The 18,649-nt window shown below is 41.3% G+C and overlaps 1 protein-coding gene across 6 annotated transcripts in view; it reads left to right on the top strand.

Annotated features, from left to right (window-relative positions):
* Positions 1-16,187, top strand: part of LOC122842047 (signal-induced proliferation-associated 1-like protein 2) — a 178,313-nt gene extending 162,126 nt beyond the window's left edge. For all 6 annotated transcript variants that reach the window (XM_044135548.1, XM_044135547.1, XM_044135552.1 and 3 more), the window contains 2 exons: positions 12,922-13,000; positions 13,394-16,187. In XM_044135548.1, coding sequence (XP_043991483.1) covers positions 12,922-13,000; positions 13,394-13,540 — 226 coding nt within the window. In that variant the 3' untranslated portion in view covers positions 13,541-16,187. The remainder of the gene's footprint in view (positions 1-12,921; positions 13,001-13,393) is intronic.
* The last annotated feature ends 2,462 nt before the right edge of the window (positions 16,188-18,649 follow it).

Below are 18,649 nucleotides of genomic sequence, written 5' to 3'. Positions count from 1 at the left end.
ACCCAAATGAATTGCCTTTTGGAGGCTTTATCATATTCAAAAACTCACCAAATTTGGCGGACGCATAGAGACTGTTTAAAATTTACGTATTTTAAGGTCGTTGCAAAAATCGTAACAAAATGGCTCAACAGCGCCACCTAGCAATTTTCAAAAGACCCTTTTCTATTCACTTACTTTGTCGTAGAGACTTGAAATTTGGTACAGTTGTAGAGCTCCCAAGACGCTCAGAATTTACAATTATTGTCATAGTCCAAGTATCACAGGAAGTCGGCCATTTTGGATCGAAGGTCACATTTTGACCCGATTTTGCCGTTTACAGTATTTGATCGAACTCCTCCTAGGGATTTGATTGATCGGCTTCAAACTCGGTCAGTCTGATCATAAGGCATGGCCGATTAAAAGTTATCAAACGGTGACTTTTGAGTATGCTGAAGGGGGCTAGCAGGGGTCAAAGTTCACCAACTCGCCACGAAACTCTAAACAGTTATAACTCCTACACTAAAACTCTCAGAGGAACCAAACTGTCAGGGATTGAGCATCAGGGGTTGACCTAAAATACCCTGGGGTCAAATGATGACATCACTAAGGCCACGCCCCTGAGAACAGGAAGTGTCATGTTTTACTGGGAACGGTCCCTATATTACACCTTTGAACTAATCAACATGAAACTGTGTTAACAGACAGGAAACATGTGGCTCTATAAGATTCCAGCCCCGACCGGCTTTGATGGAGCAGGTGGGCGTGGCGGCGTAGTGACCTCTAACGCCGCTGTCATACGTTGGCTCTGAATTCCACAGTTTTGGGCCAAACTTCTCCAAACTCACTAGGATGGATCTTTATCCACCCCAAGACAGGAATCCATAATAAAATTTGGTGGGCGTGGCCTAATTTCTCTATAAGCGCCCCTAGAAAATTTTAAATGACAGCCAAGCCATGCTTTAACCTATAATTGCAAAACTTCTTACACATCTGTATATTGTCCTGATGTACAAAAAAGTCTCTTGGATCCATGGTCTCAACCCAACAGGAAGTCGGCCATTTTGGAATAAAGTTCCAAAATTGACCCCATTTTTGATGTTTACAGCCTTTGTATTTGATCGAACTCCTCCTACAGTTTTTCTGATACAGACTTCAAAATCGCTCAGCACACACTTGAGGCATGAAAGGTGAAAAGTTATCAAAGCAATTGTACTTCAAAGTATGTGGGCGTGGCTATGTGTCAAACTTTGACTATTCGCCATGAAACATAAAACTCTTATAACTCCTACAGTAAAACTCTCAGAGGAACCAAACTTTCAGTGATTGATCATCATGGGTTGCCCAAAGACCCTGTGGACAAATGATGACATCACTCAGGCCACGCCCCCTGAGAACAGGAAGTGTCATGTTTTACTGGGAACGGTCGCTATCTTACACCTTTGACCTAATCAACTTGAAAGTTTTTCCAGACACAGAAGACTTTCTGGTGTATTTTGGATTCCAGCCCCGACCGGCTTTGATGGAGCAGGTGGGCGTGGCGGCATGCCGAAGTGACCTCTAACGCTTTCGGGTCTGATAAAATACAATATCAGATGGATTTAATCCAGTGCAAACTCACTTAAAATGATAAGGTGATGACATCTGTCAATGCTGGTTGAACAGTGTTGGCGTGGCCAAATGGCGAATATCAGACCCTCGCCATATTCATACGATTGTCTTTAAATCACACATGGATGAGCCGATTGGAACCAAACTTGAAATGTAAGACCTGTGGTAACCTTTAAAGAGCTCAAAAGTTTTGAAATGTAATTTGACTCCACTCGCCCCTAGGTTAATCCATCAGCTATATCTCCGCCGTAAATGGACCGATCTGCGCCAGATTTTTGTGAGTTGTCGGGAGCGCTGTACGCTTTCATGTGTGTCGTCTGGCGGGCGATCGGGCGGGAAGGTTCGTGACAGCTCCTGCTGCGGCGGCGGCGCCCGGTGCGAGAGCTTCGCGGCTGGAACTCCGCGGTGGCCAGTGAGCCGGGCGGCGCTTGCTGCGAGGGCTGGCTCCGCAGCTTTAGAGCAGCAAAGCGCTCAGCTATTGTTTTATTATTATTATTATTATTCTTCCACCCAAATGAATTGCCTTTTTGGAGGCTTTATCATATTCAAAAACTCACCAAATTTGGCGGGCGCATAGAGACTGTTTAAAATTTACGTATTTTAAAGTCGACGCAAAAATCTAAAAAAAAATGGCTCAACAGCGCCAACTAGCAATTTTCAAAGGACCCTTTGCTATTCACTTACTTTGTCGTAGAGACTTGAAATTTGGTACAGTTGTAGAGCTCCCCAAGATGCTCAGAATTTACAATTATTGTTATAGTCCAACTATCACAGGAAGTCGGCCATTTTGGATGGAAGGTCACATTTTGACCCCATTTTGGCCGTTTACAGCATTGGTATTTGATCGAACTCCTCCTAGGGATTTCGATTGATCGGCTTCAAACTTGGTGAGTCTGATCAGAGGGCATGGGCGATTAAAAGTTATCAAAATGGTGACTTTTTGAGCATGTTGAAGGGGCGTTAGCAGGGGTCAAAGTTCACCGACTCGCCACAAAACTCAAAACAGTTATAACTCCTACACTAAAACTCTCAGGGGAACCAAACTTTCAGTGATTGAGCATCATGGGTTCACCTAAAATACCCTGAGGTCAAATGATGACATCACTAAGGCCACGCCCCCTGAGAACAGGAAGTGTCATATTTTACTGGGAACGGTCCCTATATTACACCTTTGACCTAATCAACATGAAACTGTGTTAACAGACAGGAAACATGTGGCTCTATAAGGGATTCCAGCCCCGACCGGCTTTGATGGAGCAGGTGGGCGTGGCGGCGTGGCGAAGTGACCTCTAACGCCGCTGTCATACGTTTGGCTCTGAATTCCACAGTTTTGGGCCAAACTTCTCCAAACTCACTAGGATGGATCTTTATCCACCCCAACACAGGAATCCATAATAAAATTTGGTGGGCGTGGCCTAAGTTCTTTATGGCGCCCCCTAGAATATTTAAAATGATCAGCCCTGAGCCATGCTATAACCTATAATTACGAAACTTCTTATACATCTGTATATTGTCCTGATGTACAAAAAAGTCTCTTGGAGCCATGGTCTCAACCCAACAGGAAGTCGGCCATTTTGGAATGAAGTTCCAAAATTGACCCCATTTTTGATGTTTACAGCCTTCGTATTTGATCGAACTCCTCCTACAGTTTTTCAGATACAGACTTCAAAATCGCTCAGCACACACTTGAGGCATCAAAGGTCAAAAGTTATCAAAGGAATTCTCGTACTTCAAAGTATGTGGGCGTGGCTATGTGTCAAACTTTGACTATTCGCCGTGAAACTCAAAACAGTTATAACTCCTACAGTAAAACTCTCAGAGGAACCAAACATTCAGTGATTGATCATCATAGGTTGACATAAAAGACCCTGTGGTCAAATGATGACATCACTCAAGCCACGCCCCCTGAGAACAGGAAGTGTCATGTTTTACTGGGAACGGTCGCTATCTTACACCTTTGACCTAATCAACTTGAAAGTTTTTCCAGACACAGAAGACATGCTGGTGTATTTTGATTCCAGCCCGACCGGCTTTGATGGAGCAGGTGGGGCAGTGACCTCTAACGCTGTCATACGTTTGGCTCTGATTTGCACAGTTTTGGGCCAAGCTTCTCCAAACTCACTAGGATGGATCCATATCCAACTCCTGAAAGAAATCCATAATAAAATTTGGTGGGCGTGGCCTAATGTATTTATGGCGCCCCCTAGAAAATTTTAAATGATCAGCCCCAAGCCATGCTTTATTTAATCCAGTGCAAACTGACTTAAAATTAGAACTTGATGACATCTGTCAATGCTGGCTGAACAGTGTGGGGTTGGCAAAATGGCGAATATCAGACCCACGCCATATTCATACGATTGTCTTTAAATCACACATGGATGATCCGATTGGCACCAAACTTGAAATGTAAGACCTGTGGTAACCTCTAAAGAGCTCAAATGTTTTAAAATGTAATTTGACTCCACTGCGCCCCCTAGGTTAATCCATCAGCTATATCTCCGCCGTAAATGGACCGATCTGCGCCAGATTTTTTGTGAGTCGTCGGGGAGCGCTGCCGAACGCATCCACGTGTGTCGTCTGCCGGGCGATCGGGCGGGGAAGGTTCGCGACGGCTCCAGCTGCGGCGAGCGTGCGCCGGCTCTGGAAACGGTGCGAGAGCTTCCGCGGCGGCTGGAACTCCGCGGTGGCCGGTGAGCCGAAGCAGCGCTTGCTGCGAGGGCCGCACGAGGCTGCTTGCAGCTTTAATTAGGCCCGAGCAGCAAAGCGCTGCGAAGGCCTATTGTTTTCATACTGTTTTATTATTATTCTTCCTCCAAATGAATTGCCTTTTTGGAGGCTTTATCATATTCAAAAACTCACCAAATTTGGCGGGCGCTTTGATACTGTTTATAATTTTCGTATTTTAAGGTCGTCGCAAAAATCTAAAAAAAAATGGCTCAACAGCGCCAACTAGCAATTTTCAAAGGACCCTTTGCTATTCACTTACTTCGTCGTAGAGACTTGAAATTTGGTACAGTTGTAGAGCTCACCAAGATGCTCAGAATTTACAATTATTGTTATAGTCCAACTATCACAGGAAGTCGGCCATTTTGGATGGAAGGTCACATTTTGACCCCATTTTGGCCGTTTACAGCATTGGTATTTGATCGAACTCCTCCTAGGGATTTCGATTGATCGGCTTCAAACTTGGTGAGTCTGATCAGAAGGCATGGCCGATTAAAAGTTATCAAAATGGTGAGTTTTTGAGCATGTTGAAGGGGGGTTAGCAGGGGTCAAAGTTCACCGACTCGCCACGAAATTCAAAACAGTTATAACTCCTACAATAAAACTGTCAGAGGAACCAAACTTTCAGTGATTGACCGTCATGGGTTCACCTAAAATACCCTGTGGTCAAATGATGACATTACTAAGGCCACGCCCCCTGAGAACAGGAAGTGTCATGTTTTACTGTGAACGGTCCCTATATTACACCTTTGAACTAATCAACATGAAACTGTGTTAACAGACAGGAAACATGTGGCTCTATAAGGGATTCCAGCCCCGACCGGCTTGGATGGAGCAGGTGGGCGTGGCGGCGTGGCGAAGTGACCTCTAACGCCGCTGTCATACGTTTGGCTCTGAATTCCACAGTTTTGGGCCAAACTTCTCCAAACTCACTAGGATGGATCTTTATCCACCCCAAGACAGGAATCCATAATAAAATTTGGTGGGCGTGGCCTAATTTCTCTATAGCGCCCCCTAGAAAATTTTAAATGACCGGCCCGAAGCCATGCTTTAACCTATAATTGCAAAACTTCTTAGACATCTGTATATTGTCCTGATGTACAAAAACGTCTCTTGGATCCATGGTCTCAACCCAACAGGAAGTCGGCCATTTTGGAATGAAGTTCCAAAATTGACCTCATTTTTGATGTTTACAGCCTTTGTATTTGATCGAACTCCTCCTACAGTTTTTCTGATACAGACTTCAAAATTGCTCAGCACACACTTGAGGCATCAAAGGTCAAAAGTTATCAAAGGAATTCTCGTACTTCAAAGTATGTGGGCGTGGCTATGTGTCAAACTTTGACTATTCGCCATGAAACATAAAACTGTTATAACTCCTACAGTAAAACTCTCAGAGGAACCAAACTTTCAGTGATTGATCATCATGGGTTCACCTAAAAACCCTGGGGTCAAATGATGACGTCACTCAGGCCACGCCCCCTGAGAACAGGAAGTGTCATGTTTTACTGGGAACGGTCGCTATCTTACACCTTTGACCTAATCAACATGAAACTGTGTTAACAGACAGGAAACATGTTGCTGTATTGAAGATTCCAGCCCCGACCGGCTTTGATGGAGCAGGTGGGCGTGGCGGCGTGACCTCTAACGCCGCTGTCATACGTTTGGCTCTGAATTCCACAGTTTTGGGCCAAACTTCTCCAAACTCACTAGGATGGATCTTTATCCACCCCAAGACAGGAATCCATAATAAAATTTGGTGGGCGTGGCCTAATTTCTCTATAGCGCCCCCTAGAAAATTTTAAATGACCGGCCCGAAGCCATGCTTTAACCTATAATTACAAAACTTCTTACACATCTGTATATTGTCCTGATGTACAAAAAAGTCTCTTGGATCCATGGTCTCAACCCAACAGGAAGTCGGCCATTTTGGAATGAAGTTCCAAAATTGACCTCATTTTTGATGTTTACAGCCTTTGTATTTGATCGAACTCCTCCTACAGTTTTTCTGATACAGACTTCAAAATTGCTCAGCACACACTTGAGGCATCAAAGGTCAAAAGTTATCAAAGGAATTCTCGTACTTCAAAGTATGTGGGCGTGGCTATGTGTCAAACTTTGACTATTCGCCATGAAACATAAAACTGTTATAACTCCTACAGTAAAACTCTCAGAGGAACCAAACTTTCAGTGATTGATCATCATGGGTTCACCTAAAAAACCCTGGGGTCAAATGATGACGTCACTCAGGCCACGCCCCCTGAGAACAGGAAGTGTCATGTTTTACTGGGAACGGTCGCTATCTTACACCTTTGACCTAATCAACTTGAAAGTTTTTCCAGAAACAGAAGACATGCTGGTGTATTTTGGATTCCAGCCCCGACCGGCTTTGATGGAGCAGGTGGGCGTGGCGGCATGCCGAAGTGACCTCTAACGCCGCTCGGGTCTGATAAAATACAATATCAGACCCCAGCATATGGATTTAATCCAGTGCAAACTCACTTAAAATGATAAGGTGATGACATCTGTCAATGCTGGTTGAACAGTGTTGGCGTGGCCAAATGGCGAATATCAGACCCTCGCCATATTCATACGATTGTCTTTAAATCACACATGGATGATCCGATTGGAACCAAACTTGAAATGTAAGACCTGTGGTAACCTTTAAAGAGCTCAAATGTTTTGAAATGTAATTTGACTCCACTGCGCCCCCTAGGTCAATCCATCCGCTATATCTCCGCCGTAAATGGACCGATCTGCGCCAGATTTTTTGTGAGTCGTCGGGAAGCGCTGCCGAACGCATTCGCGTGTGTCGTGTGGCGGGCGATCGGGCGGGAAAGGTTCGCGACGGCTCCCGCTGCGGCGAGCGGGCGCCGGCTCTGGAAACGGTGCGAGAGCTTCCGCGGCTGCTGTAACTCCGCGGTGGCCGGCGAGCCGGAGCAGCGCTTGCTGCGAGGGCCGCACGAGGCTGCTTGCAGCTTTAATTATTATTATTCTTTATTATTCTTCCACCCAAATGAATTGCCTTTTTGGAGGCTTTAACATATTCAAAAACTCACCAAATTTGGCGGACGCATAGAGACTGTTTAAAATTTACGTATTTTAAGGTCGTTGCAAAAAAAACAAAAAATGGCTCAACAGCGCCACCTAGCAATTTTCAAAAGACCCTTTTCTATTCACTTACTTTGTCGTAGAGACTTGAAATTTGGTACAGTTGTAGAGCTCCCCAAGACGCTCAGAATTTACAATTATTGTCATAGTGCAAGTATCACAGGAAGTCGGCCATTTTGGATCGAAGGTCACATTTGACCCGATTTTACCGTTTAATTTTCAGATTTGATCGAACTCCTCCTAGGGATTTCGATTGATCGGCTTCAAACTCGGTCAGTCTGATCATAAGGGATGGCCGATTAAAAGTTATCAAAACGGTGACTTTTTGAGTATGCTGAAGGGGGGTTAGCAGGGGTCAAAGTTCACCAACTCGCCACGAAACTCTAAACAGTTATAACTCCTACACTAAAACTCTCAGAGGAACCAAACTTTCAGTGATTGAGCATCATGGGTTGACCTAAAATACCCTGGGGTCAAATGATGACATCACTAAGGCCACGCCCCTGAGAACAGGAAGTGTCATGTTTTACTGGGAACGGTCCCTATATTACACCTTTGAACTAATCAACATGAAACTGTGTTAACAGTCAGGAAACATGTTGCTGTATTGAAGATTCCAGCCCCGACCGGATTTGATGGAGCAGGTGGGCGTGGCGGCGTGGCGAAGTGACCTCTAACGCCGCTGTCATACGTTTGGCTCTGAATTCCACAGTTTAGGGCCAAACTTCTCCAAACTCACTAGGATGGATCTTTATCCACCCCAAGACAGGAATCCATAATAAATTTGGTGGGCGTGGCCTAATTTCTCTATAGCGCACCCTAGAAATTTTTATATGACCAGCGCCTAGTCATGGTTTAACCTACAATTACGAAACTTCTTACACATCTGTATATTGTCCTGATGTACAAAAAAGTCTCTTGGATCCATGGTCTCAACCCAACAGGAAGTCGGCCATTTTGAAATGAAGTTCCAAAATTGACCTCATTTTTGATGTTTACAGCCTTCGTATTTGATCGAACTCCTCCTACAGTTTTTCAGATACAGACTTCAAAATCGCTCAGCACACACTTGAGGCATCAAAGGTCAAAAGTTATCAAAGGAATTCTCGTACTTCAAAGTATGTGGGCGTGGCTATGTGTCAAACTTTGACTATTCGCCATGAAACATAAAACTCTTATAACTCCTACAGTAAAACTCTCAGAGGAACCAAACTTTCAGTGATTGATCATCATGGATTGACCCAAAAGACCCTGTGGTCAAATGATGACATCACTCAGGCCACGTCCCCTGAGAACAGGAAGTGTCATGTTTTACTGGGAACGGTCGCTATCTTACACCTTTGACCTAATCAACTTGAAAGTTTTTCCAGACACAGAAGACATTCTGGTGTATTTTGATTCCAGCCCGACCGGCTTTGATGGAGCAGGTGGCGGCGTGGCGAAGTGACCTCTAACGCCGCTGTCATACATTTGGCTCTGATTTCCACAGTTTTGGGCCGAGCTGTTCCAAACTCACTAGGATGGATCCTTATCCACCCCCTGAAAGAAATCCATAATAAAATTTGGTGGGCGTGGCCTAATGTATTTATGGCGCCGGCTAGAAAATTTTAAATGATCAGCCTCAAGCCATGCTTCAACCTAGAATTACCAAACTTGGTACATATGTGTATCTTTTCAGGACGAACAAAAAAGTCTCTTGTAGCCATATTCTAAATTCAACGGATTTTCTGTAATTTTAGATTTTTTAGAAAAAAACATGTTATTCCCATTAAGTCCTCTTGGTGTCACTGTTACTCCACACATGAATAAGGCGAGAATTACACAGTATGAGAGAGGTGCTGTAATGGCGATATTAACCACTTGGTGTCACTATCACGCCATACATGACTATGTGTACATTTTTACCACTGCAATTCCCAAAGATGCATCTGTGTATTTTGTAGTTCCACAGTTACGTTGTTTTCGATACTTCTGCTGGCTCGTTGGGATAAAAATAGCCTCCACGGATAACATTAACGATCAATCCTTCCTTAATCCCGTCTGCATGTGCGTTTTTATTATGCAAGTATACATTTCCATCTCCTATATTTGCGTTTATATCACTTATTAGCACTAGAGAACTGAATATGACGGTTGACAGTCAAGCTAACGCAGCTAAGCTATTAAGTGCACAGAAGCATGCTTGATTTAACGGAGAGAGCAGCGCCTGCAGCTGTACGGCTGCTTATTAATTTTCCCTGAAGTAAAAAAGAAAGAAGAATTTCTGATATCTTTATTATTGAACCCTCTTTATAATTAAGAAAATTATGGAAACATTGTTTCAAAACATCTTGTACGTAGCGCATGCCAAAGCTTAAATCTTATTTCTCAGTTCGGTTTTCGCACGCCCCCACCCCTCCTCCCCCTCCGCCGCCCACTTATACGTAGCAATGGCTGGCTCGTTGGGATAAAAATAGCCTCCACGGATAACATTCACGATCAATCAAGCCGTCATGATATGTGTGCAGTTCGATCTTTATAACGCACGCAGACTCCCTCCCCCTCCTCCCGCCTCCCCGGCGGGGTGAATATGACGGTTGACAGTCAAGCTAACGTAGCTAAGCTGTCGGACCTAACGAATAGGAGACAGATGTCATGGGTATTAGCGGTGAGATGTCCTGTTGTTGCATTCCAACTTATCAACGTGTTTGCTGCAGAGATGTGGATTCTGGTGAGTCTGATATGCTAAACAATTTCTTGCTCATTTAATGGAAGCCACATTATTTTGTTTTAACCGCATATGGGCTGCACACTCAAAGCTGTGGAGTTTAGTACTTTCAAAATATCCTTACAGTTAAAAGTTTGCCTGGCAAACCTATTAAACGATATTACCTCCAAAGTGTTGACAGGAAGTGAATTTTATTTATTAGACAATAAAATAAACTGGTCCAAAAAGGTGAAAACAGCCACCAATGAACGTGTCCGTAGTTGCCAAGAATTATAATGGCAACTTAACGCCACTATAATAATTAATATTGAGATAAGTGTCACAAATCTGTGCAGCAATCTGAGCTGTGGAATTGCAGGAGGATCGCTGAGCTTTGATATTAAACGCAGGGCCGTAACGCAGAACCTGGAGGCGGTGGGTGGGGTGGGGGGCTTTAAAGTAATTCTTAGAGTTTTCCACACAGCAGTGAACCACAAATTACTCACGTTTTTATTTTTTGGACAATCTCCTCTTCAGTTCAACCTTACCAGTGGAGAAACATTGTTGATGTTACCAACAATAGCTTACAATTAAGAATTGGCAAAGCTCAATGTGATTTTCACAGTAGACGGAGCTCAGAGTAACCAAACTTTCAGTGATTAATCGTCATGTGGTCAAATGATGACATCACTAAGGTTAAACTGTCACAACTGTCACACTTAAAGTAAATATTTGTTGTATTTAACATGTTTCATGTAAGAAGTGAGCATGTGATGAAATAGATTCTGTCCTCCAATTTTATGTAATTGAACATTACAGCTAACAAATGTGATGATCATGTGAGGTAATACATTTTATGAATTTTTCTTATATACAGTATATTTTTTAAATATAAAATTAGTTAAATAAAAGGGGGTCAAATGTAATAAAGATGAATGTAACAATTTCACCTTGATTTTGAGTTAATGGGGCACACGATTTGGAAGCTATTGAAGAAATCATATTATTTAATATTAAAATTATTTATCCAACCATCTTCTTACAGCAGGGGTGTCAAACTCCAGTCCTCAAGGGCCGCTGTCCTGCAACTTTTAGATGTGCCGCTGCTGCACCACCTGGATAGAATGATTTGATCATTAGCCCCACCCACTTCCAAATGACCCTCGCCATATTCATACGATTGTCTTTAAATCACACATGGATGATCCGATTGGCACCAAACTTGAAATGTAAGACCTGTGGTAACCTTTAAAGAGCTCAAATGTTTTGAAATGTAATTTTACGCCACTGCGCCCCCTAGGTCAATCCATCCGCTATATCTCCGCCGTAAATGGACCGATCTGCGCTAGATTTTTTGTGAGTCGTCGGGGAGCGCTGCCGAACGCATTCACGTGTGCCGTCTGGCGGGCGATCGGGCGGGGAAGGTTGGCGACGGCTCCAGCTGCGGCGAGCGTGCGCCGGCTCTGTAAACGGTGCGAGAGCTTCCGCGGCGGCTGGAACTCCGCGGTGGCCAGTGAGCCGGAGCAGCGCTTGCTGCGAGGGCCGCACGAGGCTGCTTGCAGCTTTAATTTATTTTCTTTTTCGAATGTCTTTAAGCTTCTTCTTTGCAATAATTCGTTTCCCAAAAAAATAAAGGAAGTCTAGAGAGGCCAAGGCACCCAAGCATGCAGCTAAAAGTTGGTGAAGAGTGACTATTACACCAAACTCCAGCAGTAATGCATTACTTAATGGCCACCCAAGTAGAAAGTTGTGACTGCAGATTCTCCCAGCTCTAGTGTGAGCTCATAACACCAAGATTTATATGGATGATTGGTCCAGTTAGGAGGAGGAAGTCAGCAGCTTCAAGATCTTAAACACCAGTGAGCGTACTCAGGAATTTAAAGGCACCTTATGGTAAACCCAGTCAGCATATAATTCACCAGAGTGGTGAATGTCACATCTGAGAAGACTATAAAAAAAAGTCTGGCAGCATTCAGATGAATGTTGGATGTGCAACCTTATAGAGTTACTCCTTTGTGTAAAACTAATTGAACGGTGAATGGAAGCAGCTAAAAGTCTAACTTTACTAGACGTAACCAATACATTTTGATGATGTCATCTTTTACATAAAACAGCCTGACAGTCCGTCCACAATTTTATTTTCTCACGTTGTTTTGCCTTAAAGTGTCACTTCCATTAGCTGCTACACATGTGATATATGTTTCAATTTTTTTGGGAGGGGTGGGGGGGTCCTAAGATGCTGAGAAAATACACTTATTGTAAAAAAATAAAAACTTACTATTGGGGCTCATTAAAAATAAAAATTGTGCTTGAGCAATATTCTTTCATTGGTAAAAACATTACTCTTACAAATAGCTTTTGCCGATGTACTGACTGACAGTCTGGTAGTTTCGTAGTGTTAAAGCTCGTGTTTTTATAAAACTGTGCCAAACATTGTCAAATTTAGAAACCTATTTAACTGTCACAAAGTTCGCCTACTTTTCCTGCTTAGCTGGATATTTGAGGAAAGTGGGTGCTTATTCTCTGTGTAACAAACCCTATGTCAACATCCATATATATTCTAATGATGATTAGGATTATTAAAGGTGAGCTCCTGAAGGTTCTTCTGCTCAAGAAAAAAAGTGTTTTAAAATAATTTATCAGCTTTTATATATCATTAGAAAGCAAGATTGTGATTATGTATATTATATTCTTTTAAGATTTTTTGTTCTTCTGACTAAAATACAATGATATTTGCCCTTTAAACTTGTTAAAAAGGAAAGAAAAATGTATCTCTTTAAAGTGTATTTTTTTTTGTTTATTTAAACCAACAGCAGCTCCCCGTCCACACTAACTGGCAAAGTCAACCAGCTGGAGGTCATCCTCAGGCAGCTGCAGCAGGACCTCAGAAAGGTGAGTTATGTTCCTGTTCTTAAACTCTGGCACCTCTGTGCTTTTCTTTTTTCTTTTTTTAATATCGGCAGCTAGTGCATGTCTGTGCCACTCAGGCCGACATGGAGTAATGGGTGCCCTGAGGTCTGCGTAATACATACTCATCCACTTAATTTGATATCCTGTTTCCGTTCCTTATTGTGTACCAGCCCAGTGTTTCCCCACTTCCAGTAGAGTGCTGAGGAAATACACTTCTACCAAAGCGTAGAAAAAAGCTGCTTAGCTACTTTAATGCTTCTCATTTACGCCGCATCGACGAAAGACGGATGTGCTTTTAATAGTGGGGCTTTTATCAGCTCCTTTGTGTGCGTTAGCCTAATTTGCTTCTTGTTCTGGGTGTGTGTGTGTTTTCAGGAGAAGGAGGACAAGGCCATGCTGCAGGAGGAGGTGCAGCACCTGAGACAGGACAACATGCGGCTGCAGGAGGAGAGCCAGACGGCAGCGGCTCAGCTCAGGAAGTTTACAGAGTGGTTCTTTCACACCATCGACAAGAAACCCTGAGCGGCGCAGAGAGAAAAAACAGAGGAAAAACAGAGCAAAAGAAGGCCTTTATCCCTCCTGTGCACCCACTCAGTTCCCATGTAATATTCCCAGACAAATCCACAACGAAAACAACATTAAAACAACAACAAGTATTAAAAGCCCCATACTTAGGATGTTGTGCTGCACTGTGTGAGAGACTGAAAACCCAGATCTGGACTATAGTTTGGGAGAACTCTTCTCTACTCCTCTTTTTAAAGTTACTGGTCTCTCTTGGGGAACCTCATGGTGTTTTGCTCCAGAGAGGACTTGAGAAAAGTAATTCCAGGGGAAAGGAGCTCCGCTGAGTCCTGGGATCTTCTTACAGAAGTGGAATGTAAAGCTCATTTACTGTAGTCAACATTTAATCTACCTACGTAAATCACGTCAGTCTACTGTACTGTATACTCAGCTGTACTGTACGGGTGAATCTCAATACATTACAACGTTGTGAAAGCTAATTTATTCACGCAACTCAGATGAATAAATTTAAACAGAGGGTGATGTATTTCAAGCTTAACTTTAAATTTTGATGTTTATGGGTTACAGAAAATGAAAAACAAAGTTACAGTATTTTCTAAAATTACTAGCTAACAAATTTGCACAAAACTTTGTCAATATTGTGCTGATGTAAAAAAAAAAAACATGATTTTGCAATTTCTGTGTTTCCAGTAAGAAATAGAGTTAAAATCAAATGTGAATAAGTTTGTTCCCATGATAAGTCATTAAAAAACATGCACCACCATCCTCCTCCCACCGCTATCTGTTGTCTTCTTTGTATTTTCCGCCTGTGGTAACACCCAGTTGTTGATCACATGCAAAAAAAATATTTTTCCAAATATACTAATTTGAATATAGCCAAAAAAGCACCTTAACTTTTAATCCAAAAACTAAAATTGGCATGTTTAAATCAAGTACAAATATCTTCATAACTCTAGTTTGCACAGTTAAATAGAAACACAGCTATAGACTGTGGAAACCTCATGTGGTTTGGTTTCTGTGATGTCACAAATTTTTTTCCTTTTACTCAACTTTTCATTAATATGCTTTGATACAGCAGTCTTTATTGAGCTTTGTTTTATACTTCCCTCATGGCTGTACTTGTCTCTGTTGATGGTGCAACTCTTTCTACCACACTTTTTCCTTCCACTCAACTTTCCATTAGTATTTTTGTATACATTTCTCTTTTTTGGCAATAGCCTTTACACAACTTATAAGGGAAGTCAATATCTGTCAGTATGTTTAAAAAAATTTTTTTTTATTATTTTCTCAAACTGTGAAGTCAAAATTATCAAGATAATAGAAATATGAGCTTGAAATAATCACTCTGTGTGATAGATTTATACAATATGAGTTTCACTTTTCATAATGTACTGAGAGACACCTGTATCATTCTGCGCACACTGTCACTCAGCTGTTTCTGCTGCATCGGCCCTCACGGACGTTGGGGGAGCGGAGGGTTTGAGGCGAGAGTCGTAGGGACAGGAATGTACCAGATGAAATAAAGTGATACTGTCTGCCTGCACCAGGAGGAATCCACATATGGTGGGCTTGAAATGTTCAGTGTGTCGACGGGTGGGAGGGGATGAATGTAGCTCAACCGAGACCTTTTATTTTCTCTGAAACTCTCGTTCCCAAAGCTACAGAAGTTCTGAACGTTTGACGTGTTTGTTTTCAATCAACTTTCCTGTTCTTTATTTGTTTTTTTCTTTCTCCTCTGTGTTGTAACGTAGGTTCACATGGCAGTAATTTTGATGTTCGAAGGTGCTTTCTCCCTCAGCACATATGTGTCAGTAGTTTCCATTCACCGTCACAATGTCCTAGCAATAACAAAGTGGTAGTTACGAAACTGTGTTTTTTGTTTTTTTGTTTGTTTGTTTTTGGGAATTTCTTTTTCTAAAGGAAGTTAGCACAAGTGTGGATAGTTTCTTTTGAGAAGCAGATGTTTTTTGACATGTATTTATAAAGCTGGAAGAGACTGTGCCTAAAACTGGTTGTAAATTGATTTTTTTCTTTGTTTTTCTCTGTCAGCTCTCTTTTATAAACACATGCCTTGTCTGTGGCTCACTGAGATAAAATCATTTGAGTGTGAGAGTGTATGTGCGTGTAGCAGTATGAGTTCTTATGCAGTGGTTTCTAGAGTATTAGAGCGGACGCCAGTGAACCACACTTACAATGCCAAATGTGTTTATTTCTGTACATAACTGCCACAGAAGTGTCTTGTATTTAACACTATTATTTAAGCTTATTTAACCTAAAGTTGTTTATTTTATGAAGCTTCTTTATTCTTTTTTTTTTTCTTTTTTTTCTGCCCTAATGAGAGATAAAGCTCTGTGTATGTTGTAAAGTGTGTTGCTTTGCAGGGCAAGAATACAACAAAAAAATCTAACCAACAACCACAAAACCAATTAATAAGTATATATTTAACTATATAAATAATTTTGGAAATTCCAACATTTGGATGCTGCTAGATGAACAGATCGCTGGTTTGTATGCTTTTAAAAAATGTCTCTCCTTGTTACCAGTCTCCTCCCTGGTGTGGGATGTTGGACGCATTTGATTGTTTGTTTTCCTGTATTTTTTTTTATTATTATTATTTTGTTTTTAATAAATGTAGTTGTAAAAATCAGACCTTTTTCCCATTTGCAGTGTCTTGTTTTCTAATCTAAATTAAGCAATGTTGCATAAGAAAGATCTGAGATTTTTAAAATAAAAAATCTTGCATTAATTCCCACGTAGACGTGAGGTCGCTAAATCCAGAACTGCCCCCACTCTGGCATGACTGACGTCAGAACAACCACTTCGCCCTTCTAAAGCTAAAAACTGACATCTGTGACCTTAGTATGAATATGATCATCACAAACCACACTCCAGGGTTTCCCCCAGTGTATTATAAGCCTGGCGACCCGCCATGCTTTAGTAGGACCCCTGCCAGGCTAAGCGCTGCTTGTTTATGTTTTTAAGAAAATAATAATAAAAAATCCCGACCCCACTAGGGACAATGGTGTCAGAAAATGGATGGATGGATAATAGAAAAATTTTGTAAATTGCTTAATTTTAAATTTTTTTTTAAAGCTGGACTGCAATCGTCTCTGTTGCGCTGAGCGTTTCACTGGGAGCAGATTTATTCCTAAAATATAAGTTTATAGTAATGGACCTTACCAAGCTATGCCCACAAACGACCCACGTGACCGTAAATCTCAAACAAATCCTCGTTGTTTCTATGTAAACATGACTTGACTAATGCATCATTTCTACCAGATTTTCACAATATATCATGCTCTGGGTTTTTTTTTTTTCTGTTTAGCCTGAACCCCAAAACCCTGCCATTTCCATTTTATTATTATTTTGCCTAATTAAGGGTTGCTATGTAGTAGTGTTCAATGCCGATTGATCCAAAAGCATTAGAGAGATTCAAATTAAACAGTAGAGTATACTGCAGCAAAGAACCCAAAACTCACTTATTTACTAACATTGCTTAAGTGATGGCTACATATAAAGTATATGAATGTTTATCTTCTTACATTGTAAAAAAGTGTTCGCTGACAGTCATAATTGACGGTTGCTATCCATCACCGCTATATTTCATCATCTAAAGTTATACAATAAAATGACAAGTTTGGTTTTGTCCTTGTCTGGTGCAGCATCCTGTGAGCATTTTTAAAGTGAAATTAGCTGAATAGAAGCGATATTAGGTGTCAGATGTCTGTTTTTAGACATGTCTCTAAAAGCAACCAATGCGCCAAGCAGCGCAACGTTGGCGGAGTTCTGGAGAAAGTGACGTCACGTGCAAACAATATGAAATCTAGTGAAATTATTAGGTAAAATCCAGCCGCCAGTTTAGATTCCTATACATAAAATCAACAACAAACATTTCAAATTATATCCTTTAATAATTTATTCGTGTGTTGACAGTGTAATGGAAAAATAAGTGGGTATAAAAAATGGATGGAAACGTTGATTATTATTTAGACTTTCACATGAAAAGGTTTCAATGAATTTTGATCAATCGTGGCTTAAAAGATCTGTCAAAGGTCATCTCTGCTCAAATTGAATGGTGGTTTCATCAAATCCCATTTGCCTCGAGGAAGTTTAATCAGCTGAAACTGTTCATATAGGTCAGATAGTATAGTGCATAGCTTTGAGTTTTCAATAGGTTTTATTTTTGGTGAATTTAGAGGCACTGACTGCAATTAGACTTCATGTTTTTGTCTCGCAAAAGGGAAATTCATGCAGGAAAGCTTAAGATGCTGATGCATGTCCAAACAGCAAATTTTACTTTTGCACAGGAACGTTTTTTTTCTTGTTCCTGATGCGTGGAACAAAGATCGTTTTCTGTCAGACTTTCTTCATTCCCTGTTTAGTAAACAGCAGGTGTGCTGCTAAGTCTTTCCAGTTGAAACATGAAACCATAATGTGTTTGGGACTTGATTCCCTTTGAGTTGATGGGCTTTAAATAAATGACAGATGTTGCTTTCACTGTTTGCAGCAGCTTGCTAAATAATTAATCATAAGCCTTTCTAGATGTAGAGAGAAAAACAATTAAATTTGTTTGCTACTTCCTGCATAAAAGCTCCTGGCCAGCTGCTGAAATGTGACTCAATCTATTAAAGTTTCTCAGGTTTGCAGCTGCATTATGTCATAGGTAAGGGGTGTCCAAACATTTTATCACATCAGAAGAACATGTGAGCCAAAACCTTTAACTCTTTTAAAGAGCTAACACCACAAAAAATAAATTAAGTAGGCAGTATTTTAATTTTGTGTGAAGAAAAGTGAAGCGTAGATCAAAACCTGAGAAGGAGTTTTGCATCCTTGCCTCATTAAAATAAAGGCATCCAGTTTGCACATTCTTTGGGACTCATTTGGAAATAAATTACAGAACAAATGAGTCTATTTTCAGCACAAGAACAGGGTTTGGTTCACTCTCTCAGAAAACATTTGCTGTATTCAAGCCAGATAACTTAATTCAATGCATATTTGGATGCATTAAAGTCTGCATTAGAGTAAAAGTCACTGGATAAATGTGGTCAGATTTTTCTATAAAATTAAAGAAATGCAAAAAGTCTGGTTATGAAAAGCTAAATATTTTAA

Source organism: Gambusia affinis, linkage group LG13 (assembly GCF_019740435.1).
Source record: "Gambusia affinis linkage group LG13, SWU_Gaff_1.0, whole genome shotgun sequence".
In the NCBI taxonomy this organism is placed as follows: domain Eukaryota; kingdom Metazoa; phylum Chordata; class Actinopteri; order Cyprinodontiformes; family Poeciliidae; genus Gambusia; species Gambusia affinis.
The sequence above is the reverse complement of the archived record's forward strand: the minus strand, read 5'-3'. Positions and strand labels throughout refer to the sequence as shown.